Here is a 21,759-nt window from a genome sequence, read left to right as displayed (position 1 = left end):
TCTGATTTGGTAACCCCTATCATTTTATACTTAGATAATTTCCAGTGAAAATCAAGCATATCTGACAATACCTGTTCCTCTTTTTCTTTGGTCTTGCTCCTGGAGACTCTGGAAGAGGTAACATCCTGAGCTGGAATGACAGAGATTTGATGCAGTGGCATGTTCATCACACCGCCTTGTTTGGTCCTATCATTTACAGGAAGGAGGCTTGAACGCAGTGCTCATTCTGTGCCATTGTAAGGCCTTGCAACTGAAAAATAAAAATATTAGATTATGTTAAAGTAGCTTGAAATGCAGTAATTTCTAAATCAAAGCTATGCCATCCACTGGACCAAGACATATGTCTTTTTTTCTCTGGATTCTGGTGCCCTTGCTGGGTGAGAAGAGACGCGGAAATTTTAAAGAATTTTAACTATACAGGTCAGAGCACAATTAACGCAAAATGAACAAATAAATTCTCAACCAGTTCTGAATGCATTCTAAGAGCAGAGCAAGAGGGCAGGGATCATGCTTGAGTTTGCTTGGACAGGGAGAGGGAGGAAGAGCAGCTCTCCAAGCTGAGAGTGCTACCTGGAGGTTCAAGGAACAAGGCTCACACAGATAAGTTTCCTAAACTGTCAACCCCCATACTTCATGGAATTGCCTCAGGAGTCATCCTAAAAACACCTGAATGCTGCAGCTTTGGCTAAAAACAGACAATAGCCTGCATTTGGCTCTTGTCATTCATATAAACCTGTAACAGTTGAAAGATGTATCACATGAGCTGTTCCTTTCCTAAGACTATTAGAGATTAATATAATCAAAATCCCTTACTAGGGATTGTGAATTCACTGGAAGGACTACACACACTTTATCCTTCTTCTACTAATGTAACAGGAAAGCATTACACATAGGACAGATAGTGATAGACATAAATTAGCCAAAATTGGCAATACTCATCTGAAAGGCAGGCATAACTTTTATTACATTAGTGAAGTTAAAATAAATAAAAAGCTTTTTGAAACACGTAATATCATGGCGTGTTTATTTGGAATGTAATTTGCCATAAATGAGACACAATCAATTGTGTTTAAAGAACAGATTAGAAAGGAATTAACACAGCAGGGACTATATTAAACAGGGCAACTGAATGATGCACTGTTCCTCTGCTTCCATAACATAACAACTTTTTGTTTGTCTGGTTCTGAATCTGAAAAAGCAAAAAACAGAGACTAGATAAATGCCCTATGTATTATGTTGTTTAATAATTTGGAAATAGTATATCTTAGCACTTAGTGCATACCCTTAATTTATATTGTACACATTTTTTATTTAACATTTAATTGGAAGTTCTGAAGATAGAACCAGACCATTCAGCATATTTCAAGGAATCACAAACCTAAAAAGCTTGGCTTATTTCCACTAGACTCCACAGGAATACTGCAGTTGTGTAAAATGAAAACAGGATCAATTATTTTGATTGGTTTTGATTAAACAATAGGGGAAAAAAAATTAGGTTCCAAGGCACTTTATATGGAGAATGACAGTTCACTATCCTCTTTTCACTGAGGGGGAAAGACTTATCAAAGGTTGTAGAGAAAACGATGAACAAAACCAAAAATGTAAGCAAGGCCTGCTGCATCCCAATCACACACTCCATCTGCTGCCTGATGCTGTTTGCCCGTTCGAGTGCTCAGCCAAGTTCAAGAGCTTTAGTGACACGTGGGCAGGATTTGTGCTACTCCCAGAGAGGCCAAGACAGCACCATAAAGCACGCATGAGAGCTTTACAGGCAACGCCTCTGTAACTTTCAGGCATCACTTACTTTAAAAGTAAAATATATCAGTGTGCATAAACTGGCAACAAAGACACTTCCTTACTGGAGGACAAATGGAAACATGAGATTTACCAGCATTATTGAATCCCAGCACAAAGAGGAACCACAGAATCTCCTCAGATCCTCCCCACACCTGCTTAGTTACATCCTCTAAAAGAGCCAAGCCAGGGGGAATATAAACATGGGCTGAGATGGGATTATCAAACCACAATAAACAAGGCAGGAAGGGAAGGTATTTTACCAAGAAAACACAGAGAAAGGAAATCCAGAGAACATTAAGCTTCAATAAAAATATGCCAGGTAATATGTAATGGAGCAAAAGTGAAGGAGTTCTGCTCTGTGTCTCCCCTCGAAAAGGGTTCTGGGCTTGCAGGCAAGGACAAGTTGTGACTATAAAGAGAACACGGAAAATTATTGGAAAACACAGTTAACCCTCTCTGATGATGGCAAACAAGTCAAACCAGTTTTTTTGCAGGTATTTCAAGGACAGCATGTGTTAGAATTCTTTGAAAGAGCTCAAACAGCAGAATATAATCCAACTGTGTATTCAAAGATGATGTGAAACAGCTCTCCTCTGGTAAAGAAGCCTGGCAGACGCTCTAATAAAGCCTGCCTTTGTTCAAGGGTGGCTTAGAGAAAGCTGTAAACTAAACCCAGATGCCACCCTGTCGCATCCCCAATCTGCTGGGTCCCTAATAATGCACACAACTCAAATTCTGTCTGTATCAACCCAAAGCACTTTAACTCCACAGGGCTAATTAAAGGATAAAGTTACGTGAATGAACAGACCATCTGCAGTACCGAGTACAAACAGACAGGCATGCCAGAAAAGCAGTGCCACTCAAAGCCAACACAAAGCGAGTTATGACAAGTTCCACAGGATATCTCACAGTTAAATTAAATCCATGTCCTGCCTGATTCAAAGGTGAGGAGTTGGGCACCTGCAAAGAAGGATCCAAACTTGAAGCACATCAAATTGGGGGCCTGCCAAAAAGGAAGAAGTGCCCCTAGATAGTTCCTTTTGTTCAGGATTCCAGTTAGATGTTTAGGCCACACAAAACAAGAATTGCTCATTACTCCATCCAACAGCAGAGTACACTTGCCCAGAAGGTGCCAGGCAGGAGCTCAGCTTCCTCCTTCACTGTGTGTGTTTTATTTGGTTCGTAACTTCCTGCAAAGCTGGCTGGGGCACATGGGAATGCCAAGACAGAGGACAGCATGAAGCTCAGTTGCTGCTCTTATCTATAGCCACAGTGGTTCCTAAAAGATGGATTCCAGCCATACTGCCATTGCAGAGAGTCTTCAGAAACAAATGCCATTTCAAAATACAAAAGAGGTCACAATCCTGGCTGCAGACGCCTCAGATGATCTTAGCTCAGTGAATTGAAGATTTCACCCACTCAGGTAGTCCAGCTTTGATTTCTGCAGGATAGGCAAAACAGTAACTAAAAATGCCTGCAGACACCTGGAACCACACCACCTAGGTCCTCATTATGTTGCTAGAACCACAAAGCTGCAGCAAAATCAGCCAGCCAGATTCAGAGAACACAGGACAGAGTCTCTCAAGGTAGCTGAGAAGTACAAAAGGAAGGAAAAGCATGCACATGACTTGGGCCTGGTGGCTGGGGCATTCCATTGAACAGTCCATCTGACAGAAGCAGAAAATTAGTTCTGGGTTATGAGCAGGAAGTACTTGGTGTTAAGGAAACCTTCCAGTCTGACCATTCACGTGACTCCGGCAGCTGCATTTCCAACACCAGAGACTTTCACTGCTGGGACTGAAGGCCCCTCAAAGCAGGAGGCTCCTGTGAGCCTATGAAACCCCTGCTTGACTCCCTGCACACCCCACTCACACAGTCTGGCCACGTTTGCTTACTGGTTTGTCCCCAGGTTTCCCAGGGCAGCGTCTCAGATGTCTTGTTCCACAAAACCATTTATTCACAGTGCAGTAACACAGCAGCCTGAGCTGGTGCCTCCGAGGAGCACCCCCAAATAAGGACCCCCTGGGATTTTATCCCATCACAGTCTACCTGCACACAAATCTCATTCTTCATCCTGAGTCCCCTGCTCCGGCTGTGTGTCCCAGTGTCCGTTCACCCACCTCACTGGCACTATTCATCTTCATGCCCTTTGACGTCCAAGAGGTTGGCAATTCATGGCCTCTTGTCTCAGGCTCCCACCCAGAGCTCAATCTGCATCTGAACTACCTGCACCAGATGTATCTCTCAACAATGAGAAGGGACAACAACAGGAAAGCTCAGTATAACAGAAGTAGATGGAAACCACTTAGAATTCCTGCTTTAATCATCCACCCTGTCAAGACCTCAGCTTCCCAAGTGACAGCAAGAATGTGAGATGAACCAAATGATCTTGCTGGGTTGTTAGGGTGTCAAGTGCCATTGGAAGAATGTAGATGGAAGTCCTTCCTCACCTGCCCCCTACTGCAGCCCTCTGCCCATTACATGTTCCAAAATAAAGGCTAAACTACTCTTTGCCAAAGATTCACAGCTGAAAAGGGGCAAATAAGCACAAATAATTTCCTTTCTGTGCTTTGGTACCTACCTGAGTCTATAAACATGCTATCTGAACAGCAGATTCTCTTAGGTCATTTATTCTTCAGAAAGCCCACCATATTCCCCTGCTACACAGGGTATGCTGGACAACTTCAATAGAAGCTCTGGAGCTGTAGTGGCACTGGCTGCAAATGTACACAGGCCTTACCAAAAGAAATGCATCCCAAGGATGCATGTAAGTGTGTACAGATGCTTTGTATTACTCAGAAGGGGAAAAATACACCAGCCACATAGGTCAGTTGCTTTTCTGTTTAAAGTACAATAGGTACTCTGGATTAAAATAATATGTCTTTATATACATGAAAGATATGCCCTGGAACCTGTGGCAAAGGGAAGACGACAGTCACTAACAGAAGGGAATTGGAAAGAATTTCACCATGAGTTGTTCCGGTCTGCTCCGGTCTGTTTCTTAACTTCTCTTCAACTGCCCTAGCCCACAGCAGTGGCTGAGAGCAGCATCACCTATGTCAGTGCTCTGACAGTCTGTAGCAGGGTGGACAGGTTAAAAATAAAGCAACAGATCACTGATGTCCACATAATACAGACACTGAAGTACCATCCACTGCTGCGACAATCCTGCCATGGGATAAATCAGTCTGTAAAACTGCAGGGCACCTTCCAGATGCAGGCTGAAAATTCTGCTCTGAGACTCTGTGGATCGCTGCCATGCAATCTGGTCTTCTGAAACTTCCCCTCTATGCAGCACAAAGCCTGAAACTCCCTGAGGAAATTTGCTGCTAGATGGTGTAACATCTTCATCAGCTGGCTTACTTGCTCATAATAAGATCTAAAACAATCTTTTAATGCAGATTTGGAATCTTTTTCTGCTGGAGGTCTTGATGTGAAATCTCAAAGCTCCATTAAAAAAAACTCCTTTGGTTTTGTGTTTTTGTCATTGCTCTGAAGGTAACAAAAGCCCTCATCCAGTGATTTTAGTATATTCCTGTGTGCATAACTTTTCCTAGCTACTTTGACATTTCAGATGGATATAGCTTATGTCTACTTTCTGTACACTACATTTTCCATATTTGCAAATATTTCAATCCTATCAGCTTGTGTTGGCTCCAGTTTGAAGCTCTGATTTATTTCATTTTGAGCTTGTTCGGACTCTTCCCCTACTAATGTATGTTACGTAATGCTCTTCTAGAGATGACAGATGTGCATTTTCAAAAAGAGGATCCTGCATCTGCGTTTCAGTTTAGTTTACTGTAGCTTAATCAGTACTTTGTTAACAGCAGTATTTAAGAGATGTTATCAAGCCTCATGCACTTCACATGCATTTGTTAACTTGACAAACAAATCTAATCAACAGAGCTTAAGGGAGAGGAACTAATACTTCCTTTCCTGCAGTACCTTTCACATTTCACTTCTAATGTTGTACTAACCTTGAAAAGAGTCCTTGTATTCAGACCAGGCAGATATAATTCTGAATTATTGCTATTTTCAGCTTTGAGTCTGCCTATGTATCTTGCACTGTTTACCAGCTTAAGCTGTAACTTCTCCCTTTATTATCTCAGTTCCTCCTTTCCTCCACCAGCTAGTGCCCCCCAGCTAATCAGCTTCATTAAGTTCAAATATATTTTTAAATCATGTTATTGAGTAGTTGAAATCAAAAGAAAGACTTAGAAAGGTGACAAGAGTTTCTTCTGCAAGCTCCCCATCTTCCCTTTGAACATTTCTCAATATACAGGAATATACAGGTGTAGACTACACATAACCCACAGAGAAACAGAGCCATCTGCCAGCTCTGGCTAAGTCCTCTCCAAATAAGAATACAGTTATTATTCATGAAAGTAATACAACTAGACAAGCAAGCAGTTAAACTACAGTCTCAGTAAATAATGGTCCCAAAGCTCTTAGCAACCCCTTCCCATGATTTCAATGGAAGCTGAGCAGCATCTGGACCCTGAAAAACAAGTTCCTTAAAAACTGTTCCCTTCAAATTAAATCAGCTGATCAATGCAATTATGAACTAGCTTGGTTAGCATTCAGGAAAACAAATGTCACTTCCCTCTGTTACAATAACACAATAGTACAGTCAGTACAGTCCCCTGAGAAACAAACAAATTACTTTTGTCTGCTCCTGTTACTAATAACAATTTACCTGCATCAGAAGCATCACTAATCAATCCTGATGTCCTGTGGAAAAAAACAAAACACCAGGTGCTCCACACACACCTGGGGCAGTAAGCTCCTGCTACAGATGCAAAACTTCTTTAGCATCAGCAGTCTGCTGGTTCACAGACATTTTTAAGAAACTCCCTTTGTATATTTTTTATTAAACAGATCATAATAACATCAGTAACAATCCCTGGGACAGTCTCAAACTACAACAAGCAAAAAGAAAAAGAAGTAAAGCAAGAGTTTGATTCTCTACATTGGAAAGTCCTAATGATGTAGGCCAGGGAGAAGCAATAGCCAGGACTCCTGTTTTCTCAGCCAGCAAATTCCTCTACTTGCTCCACTGAATTCCCAAATCTATTTGCATACGGGGGTGCCATTTACTCTCTTGCCTCAATAATCACCATTTCTCCTCACCCCTTCACATTAAAGACAGCTTGCTTCTGAACAGAGCAAGTCTGGCAGATGAATCCCACTCACAGCAAACTGAGTCTTTACAGCTTTGTGCAAGAAGGACATGACACCACAGCCTGTCTGGGGCTTGCCTTATCACTTTTAGCCATGATCCCATCAACTCCCAGCATGAGTAGAGACTGCCTTCCTGGGAAATGAATGCCTCTCTCCAGAAGAGGCATTCTTCCCTCCAATTTGGCACTGAAGCCACCCTGCAGATCAAAAATTAGAATGTCTTCATCACACAACTTTAAATTTTTCCAAAAGATATGGATGAAGACTTGCTTCGTTACAATGCTCATTGTCAGAGAAGAACATGCCACAGTATTATACTCATTCCTACAGCTTCTGAGAAGAGCTGTCTTTACCTTTTCACTGCATGTCCAGAAGTGATGCACAGCAGTAACCTACATGGATTCCAGTGTGAACACAGCTTTGGGACTGGCTCACCAAGACTGCTGCAGCTGGCTGACTGCAATTGCAGATCATCCTGCAATCAGACAGAAGGGTCCACAGTACAGCTACAGAATACAGAACCCCTCCCCTCACCCCTACCATGTGCAAATGCCAAACCCCACAAAACTGTGACACGTCTCAGAAGGACAGCAAGGGATATCAGGCACAAGGAAACACCCCAGACCTCCAGAGTAACTCCAAATCTATGGGGAAAAAAGCGCTCCATGTGACAATTGATATTTTTAAAAAGAAAATGTAATGAAGATTATAATCCAATGGAAGAAGAGACATACTAATACACATATAGACCAGAGAGAGGAATTTGCATCAATTGCTTGCAGGTAAATTTCTAGTCCAGTACACAAGTCCACATGATACAATGTAACACCTATAGATAATTTATGATCCTTTCCCATTCTTCATTATTACCGTTTTGGTGCTCATAAAACTCTAAATCAGTTCTGAAATACAAGGAAAAATTGCTCTGTATTTTTATCTTCAAAATTATTACATATTTAAAAAATGCATACACTTACATTGAAGACAACAAAAGCCTGGGTCTCTCAACCAGTATAAATATTTACAATGCAAGACAGTGATGAAACAGAACAATCTCACCATTGTTCAGTGAGGACATTGCTCACATTCTATATTGTACAGCAATAACAACAATGCATTTTTAGGAAAATTCTGTGCTACATCACTTATTTTTCTTTACATCAGAGACAAACAGTTGTAAAAGCCATTTACAAACAACAGGCACCTAATCAAAATTCTTCACTTCTGTTTAACTGCTACCAGGCAAAACACTCATCTTAAGGCAGAGTAAAAAGAATATACTATTGATTATATGATTCTGTGTTTTGAAGAAATGTGAAATCATTCCTTCTTTGTCTTTGAGTGAGTAAGAAATTTCCAAAGCCATGCACATAAGAATGTATTTCTTTTGAATGATTTACAAGTTAAATGTCAGGTAACTCTTTATTTATAGGTTCAAGTTACAACATGTTTTTGCTGCGGAAGCGTTAACAAAATCTAGATTTCTGGATCACTATGACAAGCCTTTAAACTCTGAAGAAACACCTACAAACCACATTCTTTAGGACTTGCTCAAAGCAACTGGAGAGCCTAAAACCAGAGTCTGCAGAAGTTCAAATGCAGAGTAAAAAGAGCAATGTACCAAAAATCCTGTATACCTAATTCTTCTGCTAACTTGCATGTCACAGATGAGTTGAATTTCAACCATAAATTCTCACATTTTAAAGTAACCTGATTTCTGATGCCAAACTCACTACCAGAAATCATTTGCAATCCCCCAGATTTAAAAATTCTAAATACATGTTAAATACAGAGAAATACCATGAGTCATTAAAGTATAACAGACTTCAGTGAGAACTTTTTATTCAGGAATATACTCAGGCATAGTATGTTTCCTTAAAGGCTTTATATTTCTATCTTTTTCCATTCTGACACCTTCTCTGTACATTTGCTACGTCCAGGAATCCCCTGTGCAAAAGGCAGTGTGGGAAGGACCAATACTGGGACGTGCAGGAGAACTTGTCCTCCAGGCAGAACAACGTGCTGGGGGAGTAGAGTGCACACCTCACTGACATTGCCGCCCATCTTTATTTCAAGCGTCACCAACACAGAGGTGTGCTCACTGGCTGTGGGTCAAGAAGGCAAATCATTGAAGTTCTTTGGTTTAGCCACTTCTGTGCAATGGAAGGATAACAGTGCTTCCACTTCCCATTTCCTGGCTGTTCCAGCCACACAGATAGCTTTTGTGGGGTGGTATTGTTCCTTACCATGGCAATGTACAGTACCTGGCACAACCAACAGCACAGACTGAAGCGCTACAGTAAGACAAGCAATAACAGCCATCACATCTGAGTCAGTCTCTCAGTTTCACGTCTGCACTGTCACCAAATTGCCAGATCTTGATTTGAGAAAGATGCTCGGCAGACAAACACGGTATTTCTCATAGGCTTCAACATGAAAACTATGCCTATAGTTTAAGAACCTCTGTGTCATAGCATTATCATTAAAAAGTAAGGCTGTATAAAGCCCACGGAGAGAGTCCAGGTCTGTGAACTGAACTAAATCCCTTCCAGTGCCAGAACAAGACAGCCTCTTCCAGCTGCAACCTTATCATGGGATTTGCTGGGTGGTTAAAAAGTCTGCATGTGTCTATCATATTTTAAGTGTCCCTGGTGTAGTTTAAAGGCCAGACAACTGTTTCCAGATGGCTGACAAGCAGTGAGAGCCCAGCTCGCTGTGCCAGAGCCGACACGGACACACGCTGGCAGCGCGTCCCTTGGCGCGGGTGTTACTGCACACCAGCCCGCTGGCACGTGTGCGCTGCTTCTGACCGTCCTGCCCCCACAACAGCGCTCTGTGCCACCCGAAGGGACTGGCATTACTGAAACCCACAGACAAGGCATTCTTACCACAGTCTATAGAGCCATTCATCCCCACTGTACCTAAAATAGCCACTGGATGCAGTCATGAGATGAATACGTGACTGTGGATTCCTTTAAATCACTGCCTTCTTGCATAGACAAGGAAACAGTGTCCAGCAGTTGCGTCCTCACCCGTTGTCCCTGTTCTCAATTCAGCAATAAAGTGCTGACTCTTTCTGTCCCACCCAGTATCAGTCCCTTCATTTCTAAAAGCATTTAGAAGTTTAGAGATTTTATGAGACATTTAGAGAAACAGCAAAAAGCTCCACCAATCCACTCCTATGCACTTGCAAGCCCTGTATAGAATCCTATTAAAGCAAACCCATCACAGCTTTCTACCGCCAGAATTACAGCAGTAAAGTCCAGCTATCATCCATTAGCTGCTCATTGCCAGCCAAACACAGACACTGCAGAAAGCCACTGAAACAGAGTGAAGTACCCAGGTACAGGAAAATGGTGCTTACTGATGAGAAACACTCAGAACTGCACAGGTCTGTTCCTTACTGCTGGAGAACAGGCTGACTTGCAGTGCCCTTCTGACCTACTCTTAAATGATTACCAGTTTTTACTCCAGCATGTGTTTCAAAGCAATCTCCAAGCGTCTAGTAAGGGAGAGGGGAGGCCCAAGCCAGCAGACAGCAAAATTCTGTGGGACAAAAGGTGGTTTTGAAGGAACATGGTGATAACTGGAGCAATACAATGGAATGGATACTGAGATGCTGTTGCGTATCTACAAGGCAGTAAAAGAAGCTGCTATATGAAGTTCTCCAAAAAGGAAAATAAAATTCAGGAGCATGGCCACATCACTTATGCCAACTGACATGTCACATTCTTCAACCCAATCACATTTAGAAGTGGCTTTTCTGTCTTTTCCCCAAGCACACGGTCTTTGCTTTAAATTAGTTTAAAGAGGAGCTGGTGAGATGAGTCAAATGTGCTAAACGAGGCCAGTGCAACTCTGGTGCATACGAGCACTACTGTAAAACCTGAAACACTCATGAAGATAAAACCTGAAAGAAACAGTAGTTTTGATCAGGTATCTGTTGAAACTGAAAGCTAGAAGAAAAAATTTATTTATTTATAAAATATCAGTAGTCCTCGTGAAAAATCTACTGCTGGAGGAAAAGGCAAGCATCGAACCTGTTGAATTTCACATCAACAGCATCCTTCACTGCAGAGAGGAAAACCCACAGAACTCCACCCTACTCTGCTCCATGTCTTCCAGGACCCATACCTGCTGACTTTCTGGTTTCCTTCTCTAAGTAGTTACAATTACGATAATATTCAGGGACATTTGCTCTCCCAAAGAGCAGATGAAAAATAACTACAGACAAATAATTTGAACATCTATAGAGTTAGGTTAATGGAGAGATAACTATGTATTTCTCTATTAATCGTATTAAATGGCAAATGCAAGTTTGTTTTTTCTTTCTCAATTGAAAAAAAGAAAACTACCTCCTGTTCCCAATGCAGCAGAAGTTACAAAGTCAAGACAAAAATCTCCTCCATTTTCTGCTCACTTAAAAACAGTTGGCTTGTTCAATTCCAGATAGTCCCATCTTTAGCACAGGCTCCCACACATGGGCTGTACAGCACATCAAGATGTTAACAAGGTATATAAAGACTAAAGATGTCTTCTGCTATTTCTGAAGTGACCAAAACACTGCTGCTTTCCCCTTAGAGGACCCACTCATTCCCCTCAGCCTCTGGGCTGTACAGGCAGCAGCACTGTGCCTGGGAACAGGCACGGTCCCCTCGGCGTCACAAGTGACCTTGTGCCTGGCACGGTGCTTCCCCACGGGCTGTGCTCTCTCTGGAAGAGGCACAAAGCCTTGAGCTCAGAGGAAGTTTCACTCCCTGTTTTTCAGGGACACGTGCTATTCAGTGAAGGGCATTACCTGGCAACATTACCATTATCTTACAAAGAAATAATCTGGTACAAGCTCACATTCCCTACATTTCCTGCAGTTGTTATAAGTTTCACATATCAGCAAGGCCAGTTGATCTCTCACTGCCTCATTACAGACAACAGAAGTCAACTTAAGAAATGAAATCCACAAATGGCTAAATCAGATCCCAATCTAAGGAAATGTGAAATACCTCAGCTGAAAAGGCTCCCTCTTCCTTGCTGTGCTGCTTCTTCAGCAAATAGACATAGGTGTCTTAAAATGCTCAAACTAACAGCTTCAAGCAGGAAACAACAATGCAACATATATATAATGTTCTTTCTGTGCTCATGGATTGGGTTTTCTGAGGTAGGTGAGGTTTTTTTAAAGGAAAAATAAAATCTCTAGGAAGCAGATGCCCACCAAGGAGGGCATCTTCTCTGTCTAAAAAGAAGACACTGCTGGAAAAACTACACCCTACTATATTTAGCTAGGGTAAAGGCTCAGCGTAAATGAAGAGCAAAGTTGCTACCATCAGTGTCAGAACAGCTGGTCTCCCCCTAGAATTACCTCCCCAAACAATGATTCTTTCCAGACTGGCAAAACCACTTCAGTCTCTGATCTTGTCCTATACGCAGGTTATGAATTACAAGACTTCCCTAATTAGAGATCACCAGTGGAATTAGAAGGTAGATTATTTTTAGCAATTGTCTGATTGAGCTGGAGCTGCACTCAGTTGCAAATTAGTTACTGCTTTTTCTAAGACTACATTTTACACTTGAATTTCCAATACAATATTTAGTATCTTTTCAAAAGCCATCATCTACCAGCAAAGATGAAGCAGCTATCATATACCCAAGAAAGTACTTAATATCTTCAAGTTTCTCCCTCAAAGCCTAGAAAGAACAGCTAGGGGAGATGAAGAAATCTGGAAAGGCAGAGCCATCTTCACACACCAGTGGTGAAGGCATTTGCAAGCTGGAGTGACCCATCCCTCTGCAAGCTGTCATGCTGGAGTGGCATCTTTTCGAGAAGGGGTGGTAGAAGGCCCAGAGACAGTGAAATACACTGTTTTATTGCTCACCAAGTTAAAGCATGACTTAGCCTGCTAGTGATTTTTTTTCTTTTTTGGCACATTACAACAGAGGAAGAAACAGAGGCCTGCAGAAGAAAGGCTTGGCTCAGAAACTTGCCAACTGTCCTTGACTCAGAGGGGTCGCTGGACACGGGGAATAAACAGCACCTCAGAAAAGCAGGCCTGTGCTGCAGTGTGTCCATGCTACTGGCCTTGGTGGGATGCACTGTGTACAGGCAAGTTGCTTTTCACTCCCATTCCCTGCTGACAAGAATTACTTTCAGACTTGAAACCCAACAGTTTCATCATCTTATTAAATTCCCAGTTCCTGGCTCAGATGTCTCTCATATGCATTAGTGAGATTACATCAACCACAAAGACCTGTCCATGAGCCACACAGGATATAGCTCAAAAGCAATCACTCAGAGGTTGGATCATCAGCTCTCTGAGTTTCTCTTCCCTCATTCATAGAAGCAGCAACGTGAACTGTGTGACAAGGGATAAGTGTATGCTTTGTAGTGTCATGTGGAAAGGGAGATAACACCAGAGCATCAGGATGCAACTGGAAAACACGCCTTCCTTGAGCAGAGCATCTACCTTGAAGCAGAACCATCCCTGCAGCCTCCTCCCGCAAGGCACAGACAGCAAAGACAGGCTAAGCCAAACCCAGGCAGGTCTTACAGAGCACAGAGCCTTAATGCAGCAGCTAATGAGGACTTGAAAAGGCAGCTGGCACACAGCCAAGCAGCACGATGCCTGCAGGGCCTCACAGCCCTACCAAGTCTCTGCAAAACACCTGGAGTTCTGCACAGTGAGAACATGCCAACTAAAAAACTTCCCAGCAGGCAAAGATGGATGAGACAGACTGAACATGTGTCCAAGCTGACAAGTAGAGCTCAAGCAGACAGAAAGCAAACAATCATAACAAATATCTAACAAGACACAATGAAAGATCACAGCCAAGAATAAAATGCATGAAGTATCTAATTCCCTATATAAGGGACTGATCCTGCATTCTTTGCTCTCAGGCTGCTGGACCACATGATGCCATGCTTGCCAGGGTATCACTAACAAAGGAAAGTGAGTGAGAAATTGTATCTTGAATCACACATGTTCAACTGCAACTGAGCTGGGATCCTTGCCCTGTGGTTGGAGAAGCTGATACCAACACCACCAGTAAATAAAAGCCTAGGTCTGGGGCAGATACAAGTGCTTCAGGGTCCCCAGAACACCAGACACTCACCATGGGAGATCTTGGAAAGAAAAACACCACCAAAAGACTGCAAAGCACATGTCAGATTTACCCTACTGCCTTTGGTATGTAAATATACAGAGGAGATGTTTCCACACCTCACTAGCAGCATCACAAATGCAGCCTTACTGAGCAGGGGTAAAATGCAAGGAGCACTCAGGCAGGCTTAGTACCAGGCACAGGGCTCTGGCAGGGCCATCTCCTGCTGCTTTGAAGCTGCAGGTCTAATATATCACTTGCACACTGCCTCACTAGAGACAAAGCCACACATTTCATTTAAGAAAGTAATCAGATGGATTAGGAAAGCTCAAAGAATAATAATTTTGAACTTTTTGCCATTTGGAAATTACAACAGTGTTGCAAGTTCTCCATGCTTTCCCTGGAAAACATCACAGGGCAGTTTTCCTATACTTCCAGGATGGCACATAAAAAGATACTTATCTCTAAAAGGTCGCAGGAACTGCAGAGCTCTGCAGGTGTACTAGAGCAGGACTCCTTTTCATACCCTGCCAAAGCATGCAGCAGCACACACAGAACAACACAGAGAGCTTTCAAACCTTGCAATTTTGCAATGATTGGTGAGAACTTCTGCAACATCAGAAACACTCAACTTGAGCAGTCTCAGTACGAGCTATCCTCCCCTGTCAGGTCTGACCCTAAGGTAAAGGGTGCAAAATAGATGAAGATTGCTGTCAAAATAATCACAGAAACAACATACATGCCCCACACAAAGGAACTGCTAAGAGGCAATATACAGTTTTCATGCCCCCAAAAAAGAAGATATTCCAAGGCTTCAATAGGAAAACACTGCATAAGAACATCAATGTGTTTAAAAGGCTGAAATCTGATCTTGTTTTTATTAGCTCCTGCTTTATTATGCCAAAAGCAAAGTTAAAACTCCCTTCCATATTTTAATCAAACCTGCTACTGTTCTTTGCTAATTCCCAAGATCAAGCCAGCCTGACAAGAATCATGTAATTTTACAAGGGTATCTCTCCTCCCTCCACCCCCTTAGTTTTCAGACATTAATTTTGTGAAGAATCTGATGCATCACTGCAGCTCTAATTTGGTAACAATACTTTGCATTTCTCCTAAGCTTTCAGAAGGCCTTGCAGTGGAAGAAGGCCATTCCACAGCAGAAGGATTAGCACAGTCTGAGATCCTGTGCTTGGTATCGCATGGTTTCACAGGGGCCACTCCTCCATGTGGCCGAGCTTATGTTTAGAGAGTGCCATCTCCATGGGCTTCAGCACAGGGCGAGGCTGCAGTTCTCACATGTGACATTGCAATTGACATTCCATTCTTTCTGCCACATCTAAAGTTCCAGCAATTATGTGACATTTAGCCAACAGGTTCAGAAGTTACTGGCGGTGTGATTGCATAAACCCACTTCCCCTTAGAGAACAGGTTAAAAAATTTAAATAAAAATCCAAGAACCTTACAAATATCATGATACAGATGACAGCTGAGTTACAGGAAACTAAGGTGTGCAAAGGTGAAGTAACTGAAATGGGAAAAACAGGCCAGAAGCAGGAAAAAGACTCAGATTTCCTGTCTCTCACAAAAAAAACCTTTTTAGCTGCAAGGGAACTTCCTCTTCTTTTTAAAGCTAAGCAGATATTTTCTTCTCATTGAAACAAGACAGCATTTAGTTCAGTATGCATTTATCATGCTTGGTGTAAAAAATCCTTTCCTCTAGAGATCACTTGCAATGTCAAAGAGCAGCAAATCTTCAGCCCACCTGCTTTTGTGGATTATATGCATGCACACACATACACATGGACACCTTTTATAGAAGCAGTTTCATTGTAAATCAATGGTCACAGATTGCACTTGAGAAAAAACACTGACAACAACTGTCTTCCCTAGTCCTGGCACTTACAGCTCAGACTTGGCAGGCAAGCTCAAGATGATTATTCTAAAAGCTCTAACGATAATCACAGCTAAAAGGACATTTTGGATGCAGAACTGCAAGGGGAACTCACGTCACTTACTAGAAGGGAATGAAAAATCGAAGCCTACTGTCAACTTCAGAAAGAGTCAGACTGCTCCCATGAGTGTTTTCTTCTCTGTCATCACCTATGGTAAACTATTACCTCACGCTCTTCACATTCCTCTGGTATGCCAGACTTCACCACGCTTGTGTATGAGGAACCAAAAAGCCACTGCCAACTTTCACTTTCTATCCACTGTAGCAGAGTTCATCATGCTGTTAAATGCAAGACCCTTAAGAGTGGTTTGCTGAAGGAGGGCATGGAAAATATGCAAGGAGACAAAACTACAGTCAGACAGAGTCATTTGCAAGAATTTATTGCTATAATGTGGCCCATGTTATGAAACCATGGCAGAGCCCTATATTGCATCACTTCCTGTTCTCTAATCCATCAATCTTACCATAAATATTTATGTGCACATAGAAAAAAATACATAAACATGCCAAATTTTTCCATTAGCCTTTCTCTTCTGACTGATGCATTCGTAGTTACAAGAGATTATAACAAGGATTGGCATAATAGCGAATCACCCCCAACAGCACACTGTGCTTTTACAACTAGAAATAGAGGGATCAGAGAGATTAATCCTCTGTCCTGGATGAGACAAGGAGCCAGTGACAGGGAAAGCAAATATAAATAGGCAGAGAAGGCTTTGTCTTCCTACAGCTCCCACTGGTGCTGAAGGAGTCTCTTAAACAAAGAAATGCTTTAGGAGACCTTTATGGGTGACATTAACCAAAGACATCCCTTTTGAAAACCCTGCAGTAATCTGGAGATGAGGGGTTCCCACCAATAATCCTGTGACACCACCTTCCCTCTCCCAGGACAGTGAAGGCCTGGTCCACTGCCAAGGGAACTGCTTACAGTAGAAGATGTGACTGAAAACTTCCTCAGTATTTATAGGGGAGGTTGTTCAGAGTCAATTTGTTGCTTCCTTCAATTAATGGTACTCAAATGGTCCTCTAGAGGCAAAATGCACCTAAATCCCATGTCTAGAAGCCAGTTTCTAGTTTCAGTGCTAGGAGTCATGGCAACGTGTGGACCCTCACACATCGGTGTGGTGTGCCCATGGAATTTCTTGTGAAATGAGAAAGCAGAACTTCAAGCTCAACTCTAGCAACAAGAACAGAGGCACAATTCCCTTCCTCAAGCTGCACAACGGCACAGAGTCATTAGCAGTAAGTAAGTCCGAGTGACAAATTATTCTGGTCATTAGAATCAACAGATCAGACCCAGGGGAAGCCTAGCTATTTATTCAGAAGCATTGGGGTTTTTTTCCCTACAGATACTCTTCCTTGCAGGCCCAGTACACACACTAAAGAGGAACCAAAAAGCTTTTTAAAAATAAAGCACATTTGAGAGAAAGAGAGGCACAAAGGATTAGTACACTTTTTAAAAAATGAGCAACTTTATGAGTAAACTTGAACCATATTCTTTTTTTTCTTCCTTTTTTGGTTTGTCACCTTCTAGTTTCCTTACCTTCCCCTATTAACCAATTAACCCTTTGATTCAAAGGGGGAAGTTTCTCATCCTGTGTCAAGGACACAGGATGAGTTTGACAGAAGCCAAACTACCAGCTCAGGAAAGAACAGCTGACAACATTTTCATTCCTTGTAATGAACCTCTTATCTGGATGGTGCATAAACACATGATCTTACTGAAGCCCAAACTGGGAGACAAACCCTGTCCTAGCTGAGGTAGCAGTGACCTATTAAAGGATGTTCTTAAGTTCAATGCATGTTTTCCCAAGGAGAAACGCTGGTCCTGTTCTTCACCTGCAGCCTCACCTGCAAAATGGACTGGTAACATGTAATTCTGTCCTGATGCCCTCTGAAGGGCAGATATCAAGGCATTCCCAACTGATACACAGGATTTACCTACCCCCAAAATATACAATATTTATATTCCATTTTCCACACATTTTGCAAAGTTTACGACTGGGATCCTTAAATGAGTCTCCAGGGATAAAGTGCTCATCTGCTGCCTTTATTTCATATAACTATGGAAAATCTCAGCCACACTCTCTAGAACCTTTCACTATTTTCCACCCATGGCATATATACATATTACCCATAGGTAATATATGTGTACTTTACCTAAAATTTCCAACATCTTTTAGTCCAATCAACCACGACATTCTTCCAGGTCAAATTCAAGATTTGCTACTAAGCCCCCCACCTCGCCTGCAGGTACCAAATGTTGAGCTCCAGAGTGGCACTCATTTCAAAAGACAGAGAGGTTTGACACTCATTGACAAACACCTTTGATCTAGATCAGCCCAAACAGGATAACCAGCAGAACATATAATAAAGGCCAGCCTTCCTTCTCAGTCCCTGGGGAAAAGAAATTGCAAGCACTAGAAACTGCTGATGGCTGAGAGCTCTTGCTGTTGGTGAACTGTCTGGCTGTCTGGTGATGAGTTACATTTAAGAGTAACAAAGCTCTTAAAGCATAGCTTTAATTGCAAAAAGACCAGGCTTCCAAGAGCTCTTGTCCATTTACCTACCCCAGAATCAATAAACAAACACTATGTAATCCATTATTTTTTTTTTTTTAATGCTTCACATGAATGTGGATACCTTGATAAATTCCACAAAAACATTGTGGGAAATAGTGAAAAATAATCTGGTTTAGAAATTAAGAGTTCTTTTGGGACATTTTCAGTAAAATCCAAGCAGAACTAGTAAAACTGACCCTATCTCAGCGAGGAGCATTTCAGCAATCTGGAGCTGTGAAAATTCACAGTGAACAAAGCCCACCCAGCAAGTGTAATGCCAGCTCTGCTGTGCTCCACCGAGCTGCCACCAGATCTTTGCAGTCATTCCACAAGTCAGCAAAACAGAAGTCCCAGCAAACCCTGCATGAGCTCTGTATCACTATGGAAATTAATACAGTGAATGAGATGTGCAATCTACATGGCTCACACAGCTCCTGCAGCAGCCAGCACTAGATGCTCCCAAGAAAGAGCTGGCACGAGCAGTAAATGGAGAACTCGTCCCCCAGGAAGATTTCCCCTCTAATACCTTATGCCCTGCAAGGGAAGTTTTCCACATATTTCAAGTTTTTATTCCTTATAGCCTTCTACAGCTTTCACAGTCACTATTTGTCTGCCCCACACAGACACAGTCCAAGAACAAGGCTGTTCAGGGTTCCTGGAAGTTCCTCCTTTCAATGCCTGTTAATTTTTTATGGTCCATCTACTGGCTCTTAAAGAATGCCAGTTAAACACTTCTACAGGATCAAGAGTTCCTTATTTTTTTTTGGGGGGGGGGAGGGTGGAAAGGCAGAACAAGAGCAAAACAAAATAAAAACAATTAGGAAAAAAAAGAAAATATCTCATTCCTGTTTTCATTTTTTCCTGGCAGACAGCCATGCACACTCTATTATTCACACTTTCTGAAGCTAGCTATCAGGCAGGCCCACTGGGGCTGACTGAGGTACACAGCAGAAAAGATCCATAGCAGGAAACTGCTTTTTCTTATGCAGCAGGATCAATTCAGGGCTTGTAACAACCACCTCCAACTCCTTCCCTGAGCAGCATTTTTACTGGAAGTTGTCACATTCCAGCAGTGCCCTGCCTTCCCCACTGATGTCAGTGTTTGGAAGAGCAGCGAGGAAATGAGTCTGTCAGACACTTTGGTACATTGCCTAAAGTACCTGTGACAGCCTCAGCAGCTGGGAAGGCCTTTCACCCTTGAACATGTGACACTTGCTTGTCCAAAATAAGCTTAAATTAAAAAAAAAAAAAAAAAAAACCAAACAAAAAAAAAAAAACAAACAAAAAACCCACAACCCAAAACACCAAACCAAAACAAACTCATCCTGAAAATACAGAAAGTTCATCCAGCATGCTGAATTAATGTATCCTCAGAACAGCTAAGACTGCACAAAAGCAGCCTGGGAACAGGTGTATTTTCTAGCACCAGACCTCACCTGAACATCTCCAGCAATTCTAGTCCCATATCCATACACTGAGGCACGAAAAGCATGCAGCTTTTCTTCCAATGTGACACCCCAAAACAGAAAATCACTTCGTTTTAACTAGTTTATCTCTATAAGCAGAACTTCTGGCTAGGACTAGCTGAAATCCAAGTAAAAAAAAAAATCAAAAGAACAACAGAAAACCCAACAACAAATATTGAGTGAATTGTTAATTTCTTAAGTTTGCATTAGAACAAAGTCACACCAAGTTCCCAGCAAAAGGCCAGTTGTTCAGACTTCCACAGCTCTACCATTTTCAGCAACCGCAGCAGAATGAAATCTCACTTTCTCTGAGCAGCTACAAGGTTGTTCTGAGGAGAATCTGGCACCAAACAGTTTGGGCTACAGCTGAGAAGCCGCAAACAGCCCCAGCAGGTATTATTCATACCCTCGACCCAGGAACATTGATGTTTCCAGGAACCCTGGTCCTCAGGCAGGCTTAGCAGAACTCTGCATCAGTAGAAATTGATCAACGTTGACAGATTTCAAACAAAATATCTTAGGTCTAATAAATAAAGTGGTTTTCAAAGAAAACTTTTCTCTGAAAATGTTTCACTAGGACCATTGCTAGATCAATCTCAGCCTCATCTGACACTACTCCAAACCAATTTTAGAAGCACAAATTCATAAAGACTGCTGCTGCTTCAACTAAAGCATTACTGTCAGACCGGCTCTCTCCCACCCCCATCTTCCTTCCAGTATCTCTTCCACCTCCACTCAAGCTCTAGCTAAATTGTCCTTTCTATGTTTATGCTGCTGGGTTATTTCACAGATTCGCGATGCCTGGAAATAGACCAGTCCTTTGCCCACTGCAGAGCTGAGCCGTGCCCTCCTGCACTGCAGCTTGAGACCAACTGATCTGGCATTGGCACACTGTAATTCTCGCTTTGCTTGCACTTTCAGCGTACCAAAATGAGGCGAAGTTAAAGTGTTACAGTTTGGAACAACTCGAGCATTACTCTTCCTGCCAACTAGCTCCAAGAAGCATGAAGGAATTCCGACTATTCCTTAGTCTGCCGTGAAACTTCACGATTCCTTACGAACGCGTTGCTACCAGCACACCTTGGGCACTGTTTGTATCTCTGTTCCACGCTGCTCACGGAACGCAATTCGCGTCCTCCTCCTAACGGGACACCTGGAGCAAACACGGTCCCGTTCCCACCCCTGATCGGCGCTCGGTTTCCCCGAGTGCAGCAACACTAATGCTCCCAGAGCCAGCAGCAGCAGCTGAGGCTGTGCAGACAAAGACGGCGGAGGTGGGAAAGCCTCTTACCAGGGAATTAGGAGCCGCTTCCCCAGCTCCGCCGGCGGAGCAGCCCTGAACGCGGCGCGCCCGCCCCGCGGTGCCCCAGCCCCGGCCGCCGCACGGACCCGCGGGGCCGGGCCCGCCCCACCTGCCGGACCCTGCGGGCGAGCGGCTGCCGCCGGGGCCGGGACGAGCGGCGGCCGCGGGGCAGCGACCCCGGGCAGGCGGCCCCCGCACCAGCCCGGCCCGGGCCCGGCCTCGGTACCCGGCCCCGGTACCCGGCCCCGGTACCCGGCCTCGCAGCGCCGGAGGGGCGCCGGACCCGGCTCGGCCCCCGCGGAGGAAGCGGCGGCTGCCCGCGGCCAGGGCGGCGGCCGAGCCTACCTCGGTGGTGCCCCGCACAGGGCCCGGGCCGGCGGCTCCTCCTCCGGCTGCGGCGGCTGCTGC

The 21,759-nt window shown here is 43.2% G+C and overlaps 1 protein-coding gene across 2 annotated transcripts in view; it reads right to left on the bottom strand.

The window, feature by feature from the left end:
• Positions 1–21,759, bottom strand: part of MARCHF8 (membrane associated ring-CH-type finger 8) — an 88,982-nt gene extending 67,223 nt beyond the window's left edge. For both annotated transcript variants that reach the window (XM_054277258.1, XM_054277259.1), the window contains exons 1-2: positions 21,697–21,759; positions 72–250 (exon numbers count right to left, since the gene is read on the bottom strand). In XM_054277258.1, the coding sequence (XP_054133233.1) occupies positions 72–167 (96 nt within the window). In that variant the 5' untranslated portion in view covers positions 168–250; positions 21,697–21,759. The remainder of the gene's footprint in view (positions 1–71; positions 251–21,696) is intronic.

Source organism: Melozone crissalis, unplaced genomic scaffold (genome assembly GCF_028551555.1).
Source record: "Melozone crissalis strain CALT ecotype California unplaced genomic scaffold, PUWL_Pcris_2 ptg000019l_1, whole genome shotgun sequence".
Lineage (NCBI taxonomy): Eukaryota > Metazoa > Chordata > Aves > Passeriformes > Passerellidae > Melozone > Melozone crissalis.
This window is presented reverse-complemented; position numbering and strand designations above follow the sequence as displayed.